The sequence below is a fragment of the Diuraphis noxia genome, unplaced genomic scaffold (assembly GCF_037042655.1).
Source record: "Diuraphis noxia isolate RWA-SAM2 unplaced genomic scaffold, SU_Dnox_SAM2 contig0004, whole genome shotgun sequence".
In the NCBI taxonomy this organism is placed as follows: domain Eukaryota; kingdom Metazoa; phylum Arthropoda; class Insecta; order Hemiptera; family Aphididae; genus Diuraphis; species Diuraphis noxia.
This window is the reverse complement of record NW_028301714.1, coordinates 26,036,693-26,062,050: the sequence shown is the minus strand read 5'-3', so window position 1 is coordinate 26,062,050 and position 25,358 is coordinate 26,036,693. Positions and strand designations below refer to the sequence as shown.

At 35.4% G+C, this 25,358-nt stretch overlaps 1 protein-coding gene across 4 annotated transcripts in view; it reads left to right on the top strand.

Moving 5' to 3' along the window:
• The window catches only part of Sox102F (transcription factor Sox102F), a 183,261-nt gene extending 158,856 nt beyond the window's left edge, over window positions 1-24,405 (top strand). For all 4 annotated transcript variants that reach the window (XM_089225954.1, XM_089225953.1, XM_089225955.1 and 1 more), the window contains 6 exons: window positions 16,900-17,061; window positions 17,830-18,412; window positions 20,152-20,262; window positions 20,374-20,427; window positions 20,725-20,868; window positions 21,062-24,405. In XM_089225954.1, coding sequence (XP_089082080.1) covers window positions 16,900-17,061; window positions 17,830-18,412; window positions 20,152-20,262; window positions 20,374-20,427; window positions 20,725-20,868; window positions 21,062-21,423 — 1,416 coding nt within the window. In that variant the 3' untranslated portion in view covers window positions 21,424-24,405. The remainder of the gene's footprint in view (window positions 1-16,899; window positions 17,062-17,829; window positions 18,413-20,151; window positions 20,263-20,373; window positions 20,428-20,724; window positions 20,869-21,061) is intronic.
• Window positions 24,406-25,358: the final 953 nt, after the last annotated feature.

The window sequence follows — 25,358 nt, the reverse complement described above, 5'->3', positions numbered from 1 at the left end:
GCTGTTTAACGTACGACTTCGAAATGTGTTATTATTGTGTTTCGGGTTTTTTCGAAAAACACCGCCGTCAACTGCCGCACATATGTAATGTAGGTCAGAAAAGTGACTTGTCGTGTATATAATATAATAGATTCGTCTGACGCACCGTACGTCGCCGTCGTCATTTATTGGAGCGTTTGTTCTGAAAACCATCTGTATATTATATATACATATAATATATATATTATTAAATTAACATCTGGAAACATTCTCGGGTCCCTCATATTACATTATCGACGACGACGACCATATCATATATATATATATATATATATATACATAATATAGTATCTCGCAAATATAAACTAACACAACAATAAAATATATGTGCGAGTGTGTGTCTGCAACGTGAAGTATATGTCGCACCCATTCGAAAAATCATGTTCGTCGAAAATCCCATGCACAGTGATTAATAACGCTTATATGTGGATATATATATATATATATTGTATTACATCGCTCGCAAAGTCTCAACATGCAGTAAATATATGACAGGGTAAAAATTTTCATTTCTTTCCCACACATAATTGTAGGTATATCGTCGTCTATTTTAGAGTTAGGTATTTCCTCTGCAGCGTGCATATGCATATAACGTATATAAGACCTGAGTTGCCATTTCCACATGCGCAAATGTATCTACCACAAAGTTTTGGTTCAATATTAATTTTAAAAAAATTCCCTTCTCTTTTCCGATGAGTTTTAATGTTAAAAACTTTCGTATAATCATCATATAGTATATTAAAGTACAATATGAGTTTACACTATTTCACCTAAAACTATGTTCATGATGTTAAAATCTGGAGCAATTCAAAGTGGTGCGTCGGTGCGTGATGTGAATATAAAATAATATTATTATACATTTCTATATATCTTAATATTATACATTTGCGTGTTATGATAAAATCTGACTTATTTGGAAAAATAACATATTATTATTTATTTTGTTATTATAGTTAATAGTTATTACTTATTTGGTATTATAATATATGCTACGACGATGACTTATATTTAATATAAAAATGGCTATTGTACGTTTTATTTCGTCGGTCTTTAAAATTAACAACACCTATATATAGGTATAGCTACCAATGAGGAGGAGGACCTAACAACGGTGGGATTGTTATTATTATTATTATTTTTTATTACTTTGTATTATACTGTTGGTAGGTAGGTAGGCACTAGGCAGATCGTCGTTATTATATAATATATACTATACAGGTATAGTATGTTATATAGGAACATCATCGCCATTGTTCACGCGGCGTTATTGTCATCCACCTGTATGCGCGTGCACGCTGCGGCGTCGACGTGAAAATATGTATTGTTGTCGGCGGCGGCCAATAGCAGCCCTTCGTCGGTCGTGCCAATCGCGTGCCGGCAGACCCTCCGAAAATATATTTTTTCCTCTCTTATTGTTTTCCGTCCGTCACGCCTGCAGTTCGCGAGGCCAACTGTGGAAAACCGCCCCATTGTACGTCTTCCGTCGTACCACAATGTATACGATTATTGATTATCATTATAAAATTAATAATATATGGGTTATATAGGTACCTATCTGTATTTCCAATAGTTCCAATATAACAGTACGGAAAACACCTGCAGTGTGCATACTGAATGGGATAATCAAATGTTTTCGCTATTATTTTGTTTACTTATTACACAAGATTGCACGGCATAAATTTAAGTATTTTTATATTATTATGTATATAGATAGTAGATACTTATACATATTATATATTATATATTAAATATTTTAAGCCATATATAATCATATTATATTATATATTTTTTTAATATATATATTATAGTATCGGTTTTTCTTTAGGTATTAATTGATAATAGTTTTCCGCGTAATAAAATCAAAAATATGTCACAATCATTAATATGTCGTATTTATTTTTAAATATCATTTATCGTTTTAATTTGTATCTCATACGTAATAAGTATATTGTATAGGTAGGTACGTAACGTAACTATAAATTTCCAAAATCGCGCATTAATAAGTACCTATAGGAATGTATAATGTATTATTTGTGCTTATATAGCCATATATATTTGTCATATAATATATACATATATTAATATCAAATAAACTCGAACTTTAATAGCTGACGTTGAGCCCTTTGAGTTTATCTCACGATAATAATTAAAAATTAAATTATTCAATACCTACCTTTGGCAGTGGAAGTTTTTTTTGTCGATTTGTCTTCAAAGTCCAAAAGACACTTTGTACAGTACAAATTGTACTCGTATATACATTGTATATTTGAACAAAAATCGTTGTGCCGTATCACGAGTGGCAGTGCGGTGGAGAGGAGGTGATTCTCGGAAGAAACAGTTAAATGTACGTAATTAACGGAAAACTGTATTTATTTATCAGACATCAGCCCTTTTTCCACGAAATGAAAAGCAGCAAAGGATAATATTAACTATAATGTTTTTCTCGTCATTTCATCTCGTTTATTCCCCCTATCTGCTCCTACAACCATAGGCATAATATTATTATTGTATTAACTGTTTCTCGAACATTTACATAAAATATGTGATTTTAATATGCCCCTATAAATTCAACTATTACATGCCTTTCAAATTTTATAATTTATAATTTTGAATTAAAAAGTGCGTTTGATCTCAAACCTAGCCATGTATATTGTATATGCCTGTATACATTTATATAAATATATACATTTATTACTAAGCGTTGTTGGATTATTATAGGTTATATATATGCCTGAAGTAGTAGTACTACCGTATAGTAGTACCTATAACTATATGTATAGCCATATAGGTATAACTATTGGTAGATATATACCTACCTACATAATATAAAGTATATACCGACTTGTACACAGTTATGCCTATACTTTATTTACTGCACTACACCTATTCCTAGAGAATAAATGTCATAGTGAGTGCGACTTCCTCCCTTTCTTCCGATTTAATAAACAAAGCGTAATTAATTATTATGCTTAGCAAAACGAGCATGAGCGTTTAATAAGATTTCCACGATTATACGGTGGAATGTATAACTATATAAATATGTATATTTAAAAATATGAAAATAAGTAAATAAATAATAAACACGCGGTGCATTTATATATATTCTTTTGCTACAGCAGCAATAATAACTATACGGTTCGTTATTTTTTCATAAACGGCGGAGGTCTCTTATTTAATTTGTATAGGTTAGGTTAGGTTGTATAGGTATAAAGTCGCCGTCCGTCGTCGTCGTCACGCACATTATTCGTAGGAAGTTGCAAGTTATTTTTTTCCAGTCCGTTTACGACAGCGAACTACTCTTTTTCCGACCAATCCCAGCCCATCCCCTTCCACATTTCGCCCTCTTGTTACAACTTTGACTAATACATCTAAATGATCATCACCGGCTCTTCTTGTCCTGCTGCAGTGAGCGCGATTACTTAAGCCCTAAGTAAATACTTTATATTTACTCGTATAATGTATATGTAGGTACCAGGTACCCATCATTGCGTGCGCGTGTGGCAGTTCTTTATTTTTAATCGTACGACGGTCCCAAATGGACTTTAATACTTCGCTAAGTTGATATAGATATTTAAATTCTATAATAGTTATAAGTGTCTACACGAAAAAAATAATTGTATAAGTATATATTTTATTTTCGCCTACACGCTAAATTATACATTTACTTTGTACACGTTTTACTCAAATACAAACTTGTTTTTTTTCAATTTAAAATGTATAATATATATTCAAGTACTTGAATGGCCATATTTTTTAACACATTATGTACCTACGTATGTATTATATATAATGTTTACTGATTTGAATAATTAAAAAACCTACAGACCCGCTTTGGTTTTTCCTAATCATCAATGCCTTGATATGTTTTTCACTTGTTCATGTGATAAATATTATATTTAATTCCATAATATTTTTTCTATAAGTACATTAAATAAATGATTGCTAACATACACTTGATGCAAAAAAACAATATGTGTCACCTTGCAGCTCATCTCATTTCTAAAAATATTTCCAACTATATAAGTCACCGCGTGATCGCAACGTAGATACTATACGCATGGCGTACATTTATAATACTCTGTTTGATACTAATTATTAATATACATATATATATAAAAAAATTATGATTTCAATACAGAACAATAAGCATCATAATTTATAGCATAATACATTTTATTTCATAGCAATATACGATCATATTGTGTCACATTTATAAATACCTATTGTGTGAGAGTGTGTGTTAAGTTAATTATATAGGTACAACAGTAATTGTTTTTGTACCAGTGTACGGCCCGACGTTTAAATATTACCATATCCTAATTACACTGCAGCAATAAATTGTACACCTCAATCTAACCCACTGCACAAAATAAATATTTCGTCAAGTTTTGGTTCTGCGCGTGTTGACAGAATATTATCCTCTAGAAGAAAGTAATAATAATAATAATATAATAATGTACGTGGCGAGTGCTGCTGCTGTTGCTGTTAGGTTTTCGAAATGTGCGTCTCGTCCGCTCCACGTGGCCAATTAATTTCATAGACTATATACGACAACAGATATGCACACACACACACACACACACACACACACACACACATGACGGGTGTAAGACGTCAATCGATGGCGCGCGCGTTTTATTATTACGTGTCGACGGCGGCGGTGTTTTTTTCCTATATCCGATGCGCCGCGCACGCAATAACGCCACACAAAACGCAGTTCGGTTTCAGTGGCGGCGACAACCGCGTTGACAACCACCGTCGCTGTCAACTCGTCGTCGTCGTCGTCGTCTCCTCCTCTTCCTCACGATGTGTGTCTTATAATGTAAAAACTTATTACGAATCGCACCTGTTCACGCGTCGAAAGAGATTTGATTTTTCCCCCTATGCTCAGCATATCCGATTTCACGAGTAAGAAAATAAAAATCATTTCGCCTCCGGAATATTATCACCCGTATATATAATATACCCACGTGAAATTATATAAAGTCATCGTCTGCAAATGACCAAAACACTCGTGATGTCTTGTCCGTGCAGTGGATTGACATGTGCAGCAAGTCGAAATCTATAACTACGACTATAACTCAAACATTATAATAATATATTCGGAGTACCCGAGTACGGACGTTGTGCGTTTTTTCTGGTATCCGTCGAAAAGTCAAAACAGAAAATATGAATTTGAATAGTACAATAATTATAATACGAAGACTTGAAATGGTCCACGACGATATTTTTGATTATTACCACATCTGTTCGCAGGCAGATAATCGTATAATAATAATATAATATAATGTTGTATATTATCAATTTATTATTCTCGATATATAAACGACATCGTTCGTCGTTAAAACCGATAAAATGTATAGGTTATCGCCGGGCAAGTCTTATCGTTTGTTTGTTATTCAGTTTTGACGGCCCTTTTCTTTTTGTTTTCAACCGTAATCCGAACCCGGCAGGGTTCTTTTTTTCCGCGTGCCCTTGTAAAATAATTTGACCGGCTAGACACCCCCGGTGACCGCTATAAATCATGAGCCTGTTTTATTTATTTTTTGACAGCATTTTTCTTCTCCGAAACACAATCTGTTCGCAATATGTGTTTTTCGACAAAATTCTCGCTCTTTGCTCTACACCGATGCTGTCGATCCTTCATAGCTATATATACATAATAATGTACAATACATTCTTTATATATATATTATATATCCCCATGCTCTGTTATTTACTTATTTCGATGTATACTTTTGTGTGACCCCACATAAGAAGAAAGGAGGCCAGTGGAGAAGTATATAGGAGTACGTAATATATTAGGGTCGTTCGAACTGCAGGCGATTATACTGTTGTTTGGTAAATCTTTGAGATGAATTTGCCACCGTATGTTTGTTCTATCCTCCTCCACCCCTACGTAGAAACGATTTTTTCGCAATGAGACCCACAACATATATAATTACCCGTGCAGCTCTTACACGTTACACTATATATAGTAGCAATAATGTTCTATATATATATAACTGTGTGTGTGTATATATATATATATATATATATATATAAATATCTAGCTGAACAATTCGTTGAAAACCTCGTGTCGGATGATATTGTCGTCTGATAACATTTTTGCTGTCGTTGTGCATTTGTGTCGGTTCGGTGGCGAAAATACTAGGGTGGCTGCGGCAGAGAGCGGCGTAGTATTGCACAGCGTTAATCTGTTTTCGTCCGGGGCCGTCCGATTCCCAGCGGACCTCCGCAACCAATGCCAAAGAAAATAATGAGAATATCTCCGCTAGCCTCACTCCGTACCAGAAAAATGAGTGGCTTGCGTTTCGTAACCTATACAATGTCACACCGCAAAAGCCGTTTCTCTCGCGACAATAACACTATATATATCGCGTCACGCGCAGTTCGCCACTATATAATATAATATATACCTTTAGATACGGCGTTTTCGCAGTTTGTCAGGTAGTCATCGAAAAGTTCTATGTGTATACATGACATTTACCTACAGGCGTATAATATGTTTAATAGGTAAGTGCGACACCATGACGAACACTTCAGTTTTATCCGTTTGGAAAATACTTTATTTTCAAAGCGTTTTAATAATAGCTGTATAGTCGTACTTAAATGTTATACGCACAGAAGCACACATAACAACGGGCGGGAGGGAGTTTTTTTTTTTTTTAACGAGATCATTAATTTGTGTAATGCACGGTTTAGGATGAAGTTGCTGTAGCCGCTGCCGCGATATTATATACGTGCGTTCGGCTAATCCGTATTTACGACGACGATCGCGAGGACAACGACGACGAAGCGAGGTAGAATTAAGAAACGATAGTTGTAGCCAAAGTTCTCATAATTCATATTTCTCAGACGTCTTGTCCCTTGCCTCCGCCGTCGTCGTTCGCGTGATGGTGTATATAATACGTTCTCGTATAATTTTGCCACCCTATCCCACCGCCACCGCGCGTGTTTTTAATAATTCATAACGGAGGAAATCTTTATTTTCAGTTCCATACACACAATAATAATAATATATAATAGACATCGTTCTTCTCCGTCATTATTAAATGAAATGTTTTTTCTTGGCCAAGTCATCTCCTGAATGACTGTCTTTGTCTTTTGTAACACTGCTACTTCTGCGCTACATGTGTATGCACACACAAATAAAAATTGTAATAAATTAACCTGTAGCTAGGAGACCGATTTAAAAATTATTATCTCTCTAGTCGTCGAGTGCGCGTTTTTGGTTGCATCGTTGCGTGTGTCAACTATAGCTGCTGTCACTGCTGTTATAGTATACTGTACAACGGTTAGCCGAGTTTATTTTTGATATTCGTTAAAACGTCCTTACGCCAGCGATTTATATAAACATGGCGGGAAAATAATAAAATAATAATATTACACTAGACTACCAAGAGTCAAACGGTCCTCCGGCAGAGGAATGCGGCGGCGTATTTGGCTATTCGTGCGTTAATATTATTAAGTATTTTTTTCGTTGTTCAACAATGATGATGATGCGTGCGAGGCTAATAAACTATTAGGAAAAAGATCTTTAAAATAAAGCGTCTCGCGCGTTGTTCGAAATAAAATTTCCGTTGTTGTTTGGTCGATGGTAGAAATGGCTAACATTAATATTATATATATATATATATATATATATATATATAATATATATATACATAAAAATTAGTAATATACATATCCATGTATTATTGTATGTATATATAATATGTACATATCGCTCGCGTAATAATAGCTTCGTTCTTATACAAGCGCGCATGCGTACATATATATCATACCCCGCGTAATATTGTGTCATGTAAAGTCCAAAGAATCGTGACGATTTAATGTATCACCGCCGCCGCCACCGTCGTCGTCACCGTAAACTAATCGCTCGGAGAATATCATCATATATATATATAATATGTGTCGGAAAAAATATATATATATATGACTCGCTTCCTGTCGAAAACAAAAGATCAACACTGTGCGCGCTCGTGTACACATGATATATATATATATATATATACACAGTTGTAAAGGATACTCGCCAGTGCATAGCGCTTCGTGGACGTGAAGGTATAGTGCCAGGATGGAGGGAGGTAATAGTCGGAGTGGCCGTGGTGGATTATCGGGCGGGGGTGAAGGTAGGGGCCATATGGCGAACGTCAAATGGCTTACGAGGTCGTTGGAAAAATAAAAGGAATAAGACATATATTACGCTCGGGACGAACAAGGAGATCACCAGATTATACGCGTTTACGTAGGTATGCTATGAATGGGGAGGGAGGAGGCTGGACACGGTCGGCATTACGTGGTTCTTAACGCCACCGCAAATTCTATATTTTAGCTAAGTCCGTTAAAAGGTTTCCACCGATTTACGCCTTTGTCGAGCCTCGGAGCTCCGAATGTCCGGCAGTGCAGGCTGCGGTGGCAAATGGGAGATTTCGTTGCCCGCGAACGCCGAATTATTAATCCCCGACTCGAACGTCTAATACATTGTCCATTGAATTTTTCATGCGCTTTTCTTCGCGTTCTGTTTACTTAGTAACTATATATATATGTTGGTGACCGGGCAACGTTGGCTCTGTAGGGGTAAGTTGACACACGTCGAATAAAAGTTATATAACATTTTTCTTACAAGTTTCTTTGCCCACAATACGCATCAACCACTTTTGCATCAATCATTTATTATTTGTCCGTTATCAAAACCAAAATTGTGAATTTCAATCCCTCTATAGATACAAGGTACATGTTATCAATAAATGATAAATAAATATATGTTAATGAAAAGCTCTCGCCATAGAGGGCATTTGGCGCAAAATATGATATTTCTAATGTATATTTTCTTTAACACGTGACGCATAAAAATATTATATCCGAAATGGCGAAATTCACGAGGATGAGATATTTTATCGAATAACAATCAATAATTATCATCTGATTACTAATCATCGGGGACTGACTGTTAACGTATATTTAATAATACTAGAAAAAAAATTAGAAAGGTTTTCTGTGGTGTTTAACAATTATTTTCAATTATCAAATCACGGTGCCGTCATTAATCCAAACCATTCAACTGAGGAGGGGACGCATATCACACATTTCGTACTATATTTTGGCAACGATATTAATCAATTAACCGGAAAGAACTCGAGACACAAGCGAACGCGTTAACACACACACACACACTCACACCTTTATTTAGAAAAGTGAAATCGCGCAGTAACTATTTTGGCGCGTCCTATCCGACCTAATGAACCGATATTGCTCTATCTTGGCACTCGGTGTTGGTGTAAGAGCGCGGACGCACACGCCACTCACCACCATCTAACCCACAATATTATATGAGTACCTAATAGAACATTATGATATCAATAGGTACTATTGAAATAAAAACATATTATAGACTACGCCGTCTCGCTGTCACAAATGATAAATTTGATTTAACGCATAGTTATATATTTTGTTGCTATACTTTTTAATTTTTAACTACCAATAAAGCCGTGTGCTGCAATGTAAAGTGTGTATATTATTATTATGAATGTATATATATATATATATTTATTTATTATAGGAGTCAATGTATATATTATATTATATTGTGTATTGAAAAACCGCACAACGACTGTTGTTCGTGTCACTAGTTTGGTGGGGGCTGACAAGGGGAGGTTAGGCCTCATTAAAAATAATAATTCTTTGAAATAACCGCGTTGTTAAAAAAAAATAAAACCGCGACACACTTATAAAACACCCCCGCCAACAACACTCTCGCACGCTGATCGGACGGCCGATGCGGTGCGAATATATTATTATTATGTATACACTGCAGCAGCACTTCACCACCGTCGTCACCCATCGTCACCGAAGTAACACAAAACTCTATTATTATTCATTTGAATTTATTATTTTTTCTAAAGTGAAAACTCTTTGTGTGAGTGTTCTTGCCATGATGGTGGTGTTTGCCATTGTGACTTATCCACTTGTTCTCGCCGTCTCCGTGGGTCTTGCTGCCGTAAAGTATAATGCTGTACACGATTATTATTATTATAATTACAATTATGATTATTATTATTACCGCGTATATCCCTACCGACTCAAAGAGTTTCTCTCTCCGCCTACCCATAGTTCGTCACCGCCAATAGTAAAGTCTGATGTAATGAAAGTGTATTTGAGCGTGTGCATGCAGTAGTGCAGTACCACCTCTGTCGACGATTGTTTTTACCAGAACAATCTGCAGTGTCGACAAAAGTGCGTGTCTACACAAGAATTTGTGTAATATGTCGTGCAATACATATTATTATATTATTTATATTGTACATATTATATATATTATTACATACTGTAGTAGCAGAGGTAAATAATATCATTATTATCATGTATAATAGCTGGATTTATTTTCCTTCCAAAGTATACAAACATAAGTGCTGGTATAATATATTCTGTTAAGAAACTTTAAAACATTATTTCGTAATGCCTAGTTATAGTGAGTTATAGTTATATAATGACAAACATGCAACATGCACGAACAGATTTCGGAATATCACCAAAAATCTGTGAAACTTAAGATAAGCTCATTTTGGCCAATATATTATTTTTATCGTTTCACTGTAATTAAGTACTTGATAATTTTTCATTTATAAGACTAGAAGTACAAAATGTCGACTTAATATTCTAGCTGTTATATTTTTCTTATCACAACCTCTTTGAATGATGCAATGTAGGAACAGGAACGTATGCGATTTTCACGGGTAATACCAACGATGTAGCCGTAGCTCGTCAACAACCCCATCTATAGATCGAAATCCGGCAGTTGACAAATAATGTCTCTGAAAGCAGTAATGAGAGTTATTTGTATTTCATAGAAATTTGTGAATGTTAATATCGTAATTGATCTTTGTCGTGTATGTGTTGTTACCGATCTCCACCCTCTTATCGTATGACCACGTCCTATATGATACGCGTTTTGTACAACACGAGACGAGATAACACACACGCAGACTAGAACCACCCCGGTGCAATATGTGTCGTTTATACCTATTCATAGTATGTGCTCATGGAAGGGGAAAAAACCGACATGAATCCATTTAGCTTATTGCGGAGACAAGTGGAAGCTAATGACCACGTTAGTGTATATATATATATAAACTATATACAGCCGCATCTACGCATAATACGCGTATCTGTATAGAGAATTAGAGAATGAAAAAAAATTTATAATAATAACCCCGAAAAATAACGACAAACAGAACCGTTTGTATGTTATAGAGAGAGAGGGACGAATGTACAGAAGAAAAAAAACTAACCGGACAACGACGACGCAATGCGTACCCAATGATTTCTGCTGCTGTAGGGTGGTCGGACGGATGACGGACGGACGGACAAGACCCTAGTTTTTCGGTGATGAACGAGTTGTGGTGGGCAGAGGGTGGTGGTTCATCGACGACAAAGCTGTGTGATTACACGTACTGTACCTATATATATATATATATATATATATACGATATACACCCATCATATATATAGTATACATATATACACATATTATTATATAGGTACGGCTGGACCGCGCGGGGACGTTATTATTACTCTGATGTTTATTATAAAGAGAATACACTCAGTCGCTATCGTCATCACACACGTACACGTATATTATATCTGTAATAATAATGTATACCGTATGTGTGTGTGTGTACCGCCACTGACGCGCTGAGCGTGTGTACAATGCCACATTGTTTGCCCGCGCGCGTTCTGTTATCCGCAACGTTATCTCTTTGATACCGCCGTCGTCATCGCAGCTACGACCCCCTCAAGGGCCTATATATATGAGCACACACGGTGTTCGACGCGTATTGTGTAGGTCTTTGCTGCAGTGCGATTATTAAAATTTTAACATATATATATACTACCTACCTATACCTATCTATACGCATTGTACACAACCGCCGACTAGACTAGTGCCGAGTCGCACAAATTGTATAATATTATATATATACATTATATGACGTACAATATTAAGTACGAAAATGACACACATATATATATATATACACCGCGGGCACCGCATTACACCACATTGTTGTGATTCTGCAGCAGTACATATTACACGCGCCGAATACGTACTGTGGCCGTTTTTTTTTTTTTTGAGACAAAAACCTTTGACTGACCTATTATACAAGTTAAGTTTACAGATAATAATAATAATAATATGTCGTATAAAATTATCACACGGTCGCGATATTATTATGTTACGCGAATCACGTCGATGGTCATGCGAGGTTTTAGTTTATTTTTAATTAATTAATTTTTTTTTTTTTGCAGCCAAACGAATTCAGTGAGCCTCGCGTGTCATTCTCGATTATTATTATTATTATTATTATTATTAACGACTAAATGCACTTTGCCCACTGTTAAATTTATTATTATAATATATATAAACTGGAATCTGTTGAGAAACTCGCCAACATGTTTTTTACATTATTATAATACCGTATACACGCCGATGTAATATTATAGTAACATCAGTGTAAATTATTGCAATAAACAGATAACAATATAATAATGTCGAAACTATATTACTATAGTACCATAATGTAGGCATATGGCTTATGAATTCTTATTATATTATATGCCATGTCTCTAATGTAGTTAGTAAGCGTTATAATCCGCGTGTACAAAAATGGTTTCTTTCAAATTAACAATAAGATTTAATTTGTGGTGAGTAGGTTTTTTTATATAAATATTTTTTTTTTCATAATGTCATCACGTTTTCCAGCCTCCCATTAACGTTGCGCAATGATTTTGTTTCGACATTGTGAAACAATAGGTACTGTATATATTATACAATAATATGATTATTATACTTTGTTTTTTTTCACATAATTTCCTCGACTGTGCGATAATACGTTTACGAATTCGAATATACAAAACTGCAAAACCGACTGTGTTTCATATAAATATTATTATATTGTGCAATTGTAGGCAATTTTTTTGATTCTGCGAGCACCGGCGATTTGATGACACGCGTGTACCCTTGAGTAAATCGAATATGACAATAATTGGAATTGTGAATTCGAGTACTCTAGCTGCTGTTCCACGGTATTCCTAATGATATAAAAACAACAGTAAAACCGTAGGTCGCGTGCGATCTTGATCTCGGAAATCGGTGGCACGTGTTCTTCGCGTATGAATAGTGCACGGATTTTTTTTCCGTCGATCGGACAATGTCATTTGAATCGGTCGGGGGAATAAAACCATGAAAAAATCATATGTACTGCTGCAGTGATGATTATTCGCCTAATCCCCAGCAGCTATATATATAATACTTGTTATTATTATACGAGTATGTATCGTCTTTCCCGGTTTCCGGTCGAGCCCTTTATACATTTTTGATATTGTGTCACTCCTCCGCGAATGTACGCTACACACACGCGCAATAATCTAAAACAAATACGTACATATTATTATGTATTACGTCATGTACCGTTGGCCGAGATTAGCTTGGGGTGGCGCGATGGGTGGTGCGGTGCGGGGGATGGAAAAAGAAGCGCATAAAATCCAAACATGTATAATATTCTAGTAGCGGTGATGCATAATTAGAACGCAGTTTCATTGTTTGCATTCGGTACACCACTCGTAAAAAAATAATAATAACAACGACACACACACAGCGAGGAGGGTTGCAACAAGCAGCACACAGAGTTCACTTTGAAGTATATTTTGTCAACAATGATACACGCACGTCCCTGCGATGCCGCAAGAATCGACGGCGGTCTTCATAATACATTATAATATATTATAATACGCGTAAACCGTACGCGCAGTGTGGAAATCTCCTGGTCTGTGGTTCCCTGTGCAACATCCTCCCTCGTCCGCGTTATTACGATTGCCCCCGAGACGTCGTTTAAACGATATCTCCATTGTTTACCGAGTGGCAGTGGTTGAGGTGGAATAGCGATAGAATAATAAATACTAAGAAAAAAAACCAAAGGTAGGTGAGCAGGTCTTGTTCTCGACGGGAAAGCAATTATTATTAGTTTTTTTTTTATGTGAATATAATTTATACTTTTAAGCTTTTTTTCTTCCGTTTTCCCAGCCTCAGGCATTTTTTTTTTGCGGTAAAACAACGCCGCCCGATAATGACAAACGTGAAAAGTCGTCCGCAATCGATACCTATCACGAATTAAATATTGAAAAGGGCTTTGTGGTGGTGGTGGTAAACACGAAGCGTGCGGTTCAAAGGCCGCAGCAGTGGCGACCGGGTTCGTTCAATATTCATAAATGAACTTAGCGCTCCCACGAAATACATAATAATAATAACAAAAATCTTTTGCGCCACAGATTTCGGGTCACGTCTATAAAAAAAAAAAAAAAAATACGACAAAAAGAATAATTTAAAAGCGTTTTCTTTTTTATCCTCGAAGCGAGTATTGTATAATATGAATAAGTCAACAGAAGAGAGAGGTGACGTAGCCGTAAGTGCTTTTGCCGATGCCGGAATAAACCCACTTTGCACAAGGCACGGTGAGCGAGAGATGAGAAAAAATATGTTTACGGGTACTACTACCACCGAAAACCTCCTACACGCTCTTCTTGAATATTTTTTTTCTAATTTGTTTTTTAAATAAACCAAACAAACCCCGATTTTTTTGTATAAAAATTAGCGGCATTTTTGCATTGCGAAATGTACCTATTTTTGTAACGTTTTGTCGATGCGCGCGCGTGCACTCATCACACTCACACATACTGTACACTATTATCCGGTCGAATTGCTGCCGTCATGTATATGTGTGATGTGTCAGTGTGTGCAGCACGAGCGAGAATTGTCGTATAGGCGTTAAATAATATAATAAATAATAATAAATCTAAAGAATTGGATGGTTGCCTCCGATGTCACCGCTATATAGGCTCCACTGCTACAAACTTTTGTATAATACGACGACGACGGTATATTATTATATTTTAAGTACTGGACCGTTGCCACGATTTCGCACTTTGTCTTTCGGCCATAATCTTTTTAAAATGCCCCACGCTCGCTGGTGTGTGTGTGAGTGTGTGCGCACAACCAGCTGAAAGCTAGACAGAATATGGACAAATATGTATATAATATATATATAGGTACATATAATATATAAGCGCCTCAGCTTGACTACATGAGCTGTATCTAAGAATGACGAGTAGTGGCGATCTATTTATTTTTGAAATGGTACCTACATATACCATAAAAAATTGTACGCGCCGCAATCGTTTCCGGTTATCACCTGCAGTTCGCTATCACTTTCGGTTATATTCGCGCGCGTCTTCGGAATGACGCGTCGTTAAGAACGATACCACTTGTGCTATACACACGCGTATAATATATCATGTGTACTAGAGTTTTTTAATTTTTTTCTGGATCGTTTCCGTACTCAGTTGAACTGACGATACTATGAGTGTGACGACTTTTTTCTCATCATGCGTGTTATATGTCCGGATGTAAATGGGGATCGAACTGCAACGATATTGAAATGATTCACCTCGGTCGTGACGAAAACATGTGTTTTAATCGCAACCGGAAACCGGAACACGCGCGACGACATATTAATAAATAAATTAGCACATGCGGTGCGATATTTCTGCCACAGCTAGCTGAGACGGTTTTTGCCTGAATTCAAAATAGACGTGCGAGGTAGGGTGGCAGGATGTGCTGCGGTGTATGTACGTTATATACTATGTGAATAATATTACATATTATATTATACGCTATAACATGGTGCACGGGGAGTGGGTAATGGCAGTGACGGAAGAGCGCGAATGAGATGGGAAAAAAAGATTTTTAACTATTCGGATGATTAAAGTGGAAAAAAATTGTCTACCGTCTTATAGAACAATAAAACTGTCACGCGGGGGAGTGTGTAAACGAGACACGAGAAAAAAGACCCACTGTCCCTCGACAGTCGTGTGCAGAATTAATACACTTGGCTCCGATGTGCGTAACACGCATGCTGCATGCACATATAATATATAATATATAAGTATCAAAATATCATATATGTATATCAGTATACGTTTTATTTACGTTCATTAATCAAGCACAGTTGTAGTAGACTGCTGCTTCGGTGTATATAGCGTGTAAATAATGTTTGGTCTGTGGCTGTTGTCCGTCGTTCAAATATTTCATTGTATGTATAAATTATTAACTTAACCGCGGTTAAAGTGGTTTATACTCGGACTCATACTCTGATAGGTATATTATATCCCTCGACCCTTAGCCGTATTAAATCGTTAAAATATTATCGGCAATATAATAATAATATTATATTTTACTATTTTAGTATTATCAATTCGGCATTGATCAATGGAACTTGAGCACGCGCGAGTATTCAGTATTCACCCACACAGTTATTATAATATCATCATATTTAAAATTATTCATATTATTTACAGCAACAGCTCGAGAAGCGTTATTAAGCAAATATTTATTTGTATATTCTTCTTTAATCAAAAACAATTTTTTCGCTCATTCTGACAAATATATTTACGACCTAAAGTTTTAATGTATAAAACTTAATATAGTTCAGCTAATTGAGAGTTTTGAGTTTTCATTTTATTATTTAAATTAAAATTAAAATATTTCGTCGTAAATCTCAGTTAGTATGAGTAATACATATTAAGTATAAAATATTTAGTTACCATTTGAAAATACTCGTAAATAGTAATACAATATTATACCGCTCAGCATGACATTATGACTTCGTATGTTACGCTATTATGCATATTTTATTTTGGTGTTAATTATTTTCCTCAAAAAATAAAATAAAATAGTTTTTAAACACGATGTTTTGAGCGTGATTTTTTTGTGATCTCTAATAACAGTCATTTTTGCGTTTTCAGTTCAACCACCTGAAAGGGATGCCGAGCCTTCCAAACCCTCAGTCACTGTTCTTCCTGCCGTTATTGGACCAACTTCGTGGCCTGTCACACTGTTCCAACGCGGCAACGATGGCCGGTCAACAACAACAGACCTCTACCACGATGGCATCCACCAATTGCAACGTGAGTATCTAAACGTCACCTGTATCTAATCTAGCTAGTAAGCTACGATTTTTCCACTCGATAGGTACGTCTTTTTGGCCAACTCTTCTGTGGCATGTTTAAGTTTTTCCACAATACCTACAATATACATATTTAGTATTTTATATTTTTATATATGTTTTCTAATTTTTACAATAAGCCTGTGTGTTCGGATTTATATATTTAAGACATGAGACACAAGATCCAACGATAACACTTTATTTGTGAATTTGATTAATTTTAATAGTGATAAATATGCATTTTAAACATAACTCCACATGCTCCCTTTAACCTGCGAGGGGGATAATGGTTTCGAAATTTATCGCCGATTATCCAGGATTTGGATGGTATATTAGTTGGAAGCAAAAACGCTTGTATAATTCCTTTGCAGTTTCTTCTATACTGTTTATTTTCAAATCGGTATGAACAGTGTGATTTGGATACTGACTGGAGCATTTGTAATATTTTTACGAAAAGTTATGATTTGAAAAGTTTCAATTTTATATATATTTGATTATTTTGGCTACGCCCATTGTTGAATACCGTTTGCCCAAATATACATCAATATAGAGTTTTGTAAAGGAGTTTTTCGTTTCGAGTTGAGAAGAATTCGTTCGCTTATTATGTAGTGGGCCAGGCTAGACGTAGGTTAGGATTAAACCTAAATAGCGAGGACTTGTAGACTTTATATCAATATAACGCTAAATCATTGACATATTATACTATTTTCCTGTTTGCTTTTCACATTAGGTCATGCCGACAGCCGCATGGTCCAACAACGGCCGACCGCCGTCCACGTCGTCGGCCAGTCAGTGTTCGATGCAACTGCAACATGAGCAGCAACAGACGCCGCCGCCTGCTCAGGCACAGCAGCAACAACAGCTGCAACACCCAACGACGGCCACCGACCCGGACGCACCGCTAAACCTGACCAAGCGAAAGTCGCCCACGCCACAACCACATCCTCCGTCGTCGACGACACCGCAACACCACCACCAACAACTCCAACAGCAGCAGCAGCATCAGCAACAGCAACAGCAGCAACACCATCATCTCCAACAGCATCAACAGCAGTTGCAACACCAACTACAACAGGCCAACAACATGTTTGCGCCAAGGAGTTCGGGCGGCGCCGGATGGAACTCGTCTTCGTCTTCGCCGCCGGCCACCACGCCGGGCACCGCCAACAGGCGGTCCGGTTCCGGTCAGGGACTGGTCAGCCCACCGGCCGCGGCCACTCCGAAACTCCTGCCACCACCCATACCGGTGCCCAGGGGATTCATGCCGTACGCCGGCATACCACCGCCTCCTCCGCCACATCACTCGTCCACCGGTAAGTGCAGTTTTTATCGAATGCCACTGAATTCAGTACAAAAACTTATCCAAACGTTTGAACCACAGACTGCTACTACCCTGATAAACATTATAAACAATAATAGATATAAAATCTAGTATATTCTTCTATATCTAGTACCCTACGTACTATAGTATGGGTTTAACCGATCTTACCATCGTTTCGGCCAATCGGTCATTCAGTCATTTAGATTTTTTAATAACTAATAATTCAAATTCCAATCAATTGAATTCTATATTATTATTATGAATTTACGATGTCCGCCAGCCTGTTGAACTGTCGGCAAACACACATTATTAAAACGTCAGAAAAAAATCACTACGTCCGGTCATAATTATTAAAATGTAATAGTATATACTACGGTGAATATAATATTATGTTATTACAATATTATATCGATTCGTTAAAATAAACATATTTCTTTTCAGAACCGACGTACGCGATATAAATCGTAAGAGCCGACGAAAATTGCGTTCGCGAAAATTCAGACCGCATAAATTATTTTCGTTCGAGCCTTGGAAATCGGTTTATTCGATGTCGGGTGAACCGTTAATGACTTATTATTCGCATTATCGACATACCTATATATACTCGCACACGGTTCGGAACAAATAATTATTCTCTCGAGTTATCTCACCTCCTGCTGTTGTTTGATAATTTGAAAACGAGAATAATATAATAATTTATAATAATTGTATTCGTTTCGTTAGATTAGACACGATATTATATATATATGCGTACATTATTATAATAATATTTTATAGCCCGCGAAGGTTGTTTCCGCCGTCGACCGGTATTTCGTAAACATCTCTCTAAACAATAATAACGTAAAAAGTGATTAACGCGCGTCCTCGCCACCTTAATGCCAGTTCAAGTGCTTATAAACGTTTTTCACGCATTTCTATTAATTGTTTCGGTGGATCGTTAGACGCACAACGGAATGAATAATAAAGGTGTCGCCGACGACTTTTGGCGCCGCCTTTGGGTTAATCGTCGGCGTTTGGTCGCTTAAACAGACGTTATCGGCAGTACACGTCCGAGGTCAATCGATAAATGGCGAACTGTTAAAATATCATATAGCATAATATTTTGTAATTTAATCATAATACGTGGATTTAATTGCGCGAAAGACAAAATGTAAAAAATAAACAGTAAACACGAATAAATAAAAAAAAAAGGTGTATTTTATTACATATATTATGTGCAGTATTATATTTCCAGTTCATAATTTTCTATTGCGATCGGACTAAACAATACAATATTTATATAAACGGGCACGCATTCGCAATATTTGCATATTATAGAGATAGAGATAGTTCAATCCTGCAGGTAACATCACCGTGGTAATGAAATACGCGTTCGTAAAAACATAATAATAGTAATAATATAATCGCATCGGCAGAATAAAAATAATGTGTTATTTAGAATGTACTTTGAACCGGTACACCTTATCATATGAACCGTTCATCGATCGCGATCTAATTGAATTTATAGACAGGTATATATAAGAACCATAAGTAAAAAATAATGTAGACGAATAAATTAGAGACTAAAGTTGGCACTCAATTAAAAGTTAAAACAAATATACTGTAACATAAAACAACGATAATATTATTATTATTATTATTACTACCACCAGATATAATTACTCACGTAGCCAAATTGATATTATTATAATATATTGTTGTCAATTAGTGATTTTTTTTTTTTAATCTCAGGTGGCAAACTAAACCTATCGCCCGGCAAGGACAAGATGTCGCCGTACTCGGGATTCCAACTGTGTCCGCCTCAGCTCCTCAGGGACGAACATTCCGAAAACATGGATTTATGTAAGTATAACTTTATAGCTTATATAAATGACTTGTATTGTACCATCAACGATAAAATTATGTATAACAGTGCAATATTTAACACGTATTTAATTTTTTTTGTTACCTCAGCTTGGGGACCCAGCGATCCAAATTTCAAAATCGCCGATGACACAAGTGATAGAGGTGAGTGTACAGTAGAATCATATAGACGCTTCTACAGCTATAGATTACAACGGCCTTTTAAACAGCGAAACTTCCAAACTTTACAAAGACTCGTGGGCAACCACAAAATTCATATTTTAGAGATATCGTTAAAATATATATAGAATTAAATAGATTTGGTTAAAATGTAGTTAAATGGAAGTTTTACTGGATTGTAATATAATATATACCTATGCTGCACTGCACAATGACGTTGCAATATGACAGTTGATGGTTTGTAATTTTGTATAATAAATAATTTGTTTTGGGAAACCTTAGGTCGCATGATACGACAACAGAAGAAAGATGGCGAGCACATCAAGAGACCTATGAACGCGTTCATGGTTTGGGCCAAGGACGAGAGGCGAAAGATTTTGAAAGCCTGTCCCGACATGCATAATTCAAACATTTCGAAAATCTTAGGTGCGTAGATGATCTCTTCTCGATAAGAGAATTCGGTACCATTGTGGCAAAATAATGTGTAGAGTACCAAAATAGACTATTTACATCTTTTTGTCGATTTTGCCACAACTGTACAAAATTATTCGATTTTTTTACTCTTCTACCTGCATATATTTGATGATAATAATCGCGTGTTTTTTGCCGTTCGCTGCAGGTGGCAGATGGAAGGCAATGTCAAACTCGGACAAGCAACCGTACTACGAGGAACAATCCAGACTGTCCAAATTGCACATGGAAAAGCACCCGGACTATCGGTATCGGCCCAGACCGAAGCGGACGTGCATCATCGATGGCAAAAAGATGCGGATATCCGAGTACAAGATGCTGATGCGGCAGCGGCGGAACGATATGCGGCAGCTGTGGTACAGGGGCGAGGGGGCCGGTCCTTCCGGTTCTGGGTCGGACGTGGCCGGAACCAGTTTTGGGTATCCGGCAGACAGGTCCATATCGCCGGACCTGATATACTCACCAGCCAACTCGCCATCGTTCGGCGGCGACAGTCACGACGAGGATTAAGCGACAGCCGCGTCGGCGATGCAGTAAGCCGCCTGCATCACTATCGGTATCGCTCACCCTGTGCACTACGTGTTGTATCTACCTAAAAGAGCTTTGCGCGACGTCATCGTGTTCGAGTCATCGCCGTTGCCACTGATGCGCAGCTACCGCGGTCATCGGCGGTGCAGGATGCCACTGATGCGCAGCTACCGCGGTCATCGGTATACCACGCTGCTCAGCCGATCGACATCACTCACTATTCCTCCACGCCACGTCCGCACGACGACCGGCAAACAGGCCAGTACCCCCACGACTACCAACAGTACCTGTATCACACTATATATTATAATACGGTGCAGCGTTAGTAGCCATGGAAATAGTCAAAAATAAACCCCCTCCTCCTTATGTGTATGAACCAATTTTTTTTTCTTTAATTACCGTGTACAGAAAATTGTGTAAATTATTATTATTATTATTTATATTATTATGGTTTTTTAATTACATGATTTTATTATTTTAATTGTACGGGAAAGCGAGTAAAATCCGAAAAAAATTATATCGCGTTCACGATATTTATGTGTTATATATTTTAGCGGTTATGATTCGAGTGTATACAATATTATTATTATTATTATTATTATTATTATTATTATTATCATTATTAAATTATATTATATTATAGATTATAAAATATTGAACATGTAGGATTTTTTCCGCACCTGTATTAAAATTATAAATAGGTAGGTACGTTAATTATATTTTGTACAGACATAACTTAGTTTAATAATATGTATAATATAATATCGATTATGATTAATCGAAAAAATATGTGAAATTCAAAAAAACAAAATAAAGAAAAAACAAAAAAAAAAACGTCGTCTTATAGCGGTTGTGCCGATGTGACATGTATTTGTGTGTGAGTGTACAAATATGATAATTTTTTTGTGATAAAGTTTCATTACCTCGTCTGCGCATAGTACCTATATAAAATAAATTTGTCGCGTGCGTAGGCGTATCGCATCTAATACCTGCAATTACCTATATATATATATATATGTGTGTATATATGTATAGCGATTTCGTGAGTAGGTTATATCTTTATATTATTAGTATTACTATTATTATACCATATAATGACACTATAATATGTGCCCTACGAAACGGCAGATCGAACGCCGCGACAGAATGTAATAATTTAATATAATAGGAAAGTGTAATAATTATAAATTATTATAATTAAATTGTTTGTATATAATATTATACTTCATATACGTATATATATATATATATAATATATAGCGAGTAGTACAAGCATAAACGGCATGTAATGTTATATTATAATATCATCATAATATTATATACTTTATGTTTAATTTTTATTTACTCGAACTGGGATGAGAGACGTGCTTGTACCTAATTATAACATAATGTATAGACATACATACTTACATAAGATTTCGTTACACATAAGTACGGCTAGTCGGCGACCGGCGTTGTCGGCTTTATGATCTCTGTTTTTATTATTATATATATGTTTTATTAATTGTACCGTGTTTGTATAAACAATAATTTTTTTTTTATGAATGTAATGGTTTTTTTTTACTACCTATTCATATTTTGTACATATATTATATATATATAGGTATATATATATACATAGGCGTGCGCAGACTTTATTCGCAGGAGAGATGCCAATATAATTCAAAATAACTCAATTTTTAACTCTCTTCAAAAGAAAAAAAACATAAATCAGAATTTTTTTCTAAAATAATGTGATACATAACTACAAAACTCTCTGTTACGTTCATGATAAGAATTATGATAATATTGATAGTTTTCAGTGTTTTCACTATTAAAAGTAAAAACATAAAACAAGCTATCTGAGTAGACTGCAGGGGACGCCTATGTATATAATATAACATAGTTTTGATTCATTCAAAAAATTTGACACTTTTACACACATAATTTGGAATACCCTGTATAATCTGTACTACACTGTGGGTCAAGAAATCAATAGGTATAAAATACAAGTTCTTAAGACACAATATAACGGTATTTAATACGTGTATCTAAGTATATTATATGTTTTGGATATGTTATACGGGCAAAAACGTAGTAGATAAATTATACGTACCTAGGTAGGTTACTTAAATTAATTTCGACATTTATTTTCTCTGCAGATATCGTCTCATGACCCCGTCTGCCGAGATTATCACGTTCGGTAGTCGATGCCTATTTTTCATATCCTCCCTCGACTAATCCCGCGACAAACGTTTTGTTTTGTTTTTTTTTTTTTTGTTTTTGAGTATCTACCTATACCCGTATCATGTATATATATATATTATATAATATCTTACTACAGTATTATGATTATTATCAAATCATAATATTTGAATACGAAATAATATATTTTGATATTATATTTAATATTACAAAAGTCTGTTTAACTTTTATTATTATTATTATTATTACTATGGTTATTATTTTATGTAGATACGTTATTTTTTTTTTTGTATTGTAAGAGTTTAACGAGCGATTTCGTAGACAGATGTCAGATTGTTTAATATTGTGTACAAAAATAATAATTAAACTGTAAAAAAATTGTCGAGCATTCAGAATTCGTCGGAAAGTTCAAACACCGTTGTACAATTTTCCTTTTTATTAGCTAAATGGTGTCGTCGATTTGTGATGTACAGTAATTATAATATACGTTCATAATAATTATTATAAATAAATGTAAGTACATACATATTATAATATAGCATATTATAATATGAAGTATTTCATAATCGCGTGTGTTGTACCATGTAATAGTGTGTGTATACAATTTAGGTAGATAGTTATTTATTTTGTTTCTTTTATTGTCTGAATTATTAAAATAAAATATATTATTATATGATAACATTATTCTTTGTCAACATGTTGAAAAAGAAACTAAAAAAATTTTTTTAATTAATTCAATAAACAAAAATTGAACAAATTATAGAAAACATTATGATATTATTATTGATTTTTTTTTTACGTTTATTGTTTGGAGAATCCGGTCCGCCTGGCTACTGGCTAGTTGGTTCTAATAATGCATATCTAAATACTTAAAAACCGACTCGAATGAAAAATTCAAGAAGTAATGAAAAAAAATTAAAAATTTTGTGTTTATAGAATTTTTTTGAGAGAAAAATCTACCAAACAAGTCATATTTTTACTTTTAAGTGTAAAACAAATGCATCGACGTACCTAGTTTTCGTGTGTATATAGAACAGTTTTCTAGTTTAAGAAGACACCACATCCGCATAAGTTGTCTCCGTCTTAAAAGTGCGTAACATAGCAAAAACTGTTTCGCTCAAAAAAGAACCGAGAAAGCAACAGTTACCTATAACTAAAAAGTGATATTTTCACTTCGTTTCGCCATATTATAAAGAGGAGAATTTATTGGTTTGTGTAATATCGCTTTTATTTTTTCGATATCAGATAACTATACAAAAAAGTTATTCAAGCTTAAAAAACACAAAATGTATTATGAAACAATAACAACTTTTTTTGTATATAAGTGATATCAAAAAAATAAAAACGATATTGCACAGACAAAATTCTGAAATATCTAAAATAAGAATTTTTAAGGTTGGACTTGAGAACTCTCTCATACTATATATATATTCACTTTCTGGGTATTTTTTTTTTCAAGAAAACTTCTATATAAATGCAAATATTAAATTTAGTATTTAATATAGGTACCTTTTTTTTCCGTTTGAACCGGCCGACAGCGCCGCGGGAAAAACTTTCGCATTACTGCCGCCATCGTTTATTTGAAGACAAATAATTATACATACGGGGGGTGGGTTATACGGGACAATCCCCCGACTTACCCCCTTTCAGTTTTCATACATTATACAATAGTAACAAATTACATGTTTGACTGCATCCGCTTCCTGTCCAGATTTTATAGACCGGAGTCCACC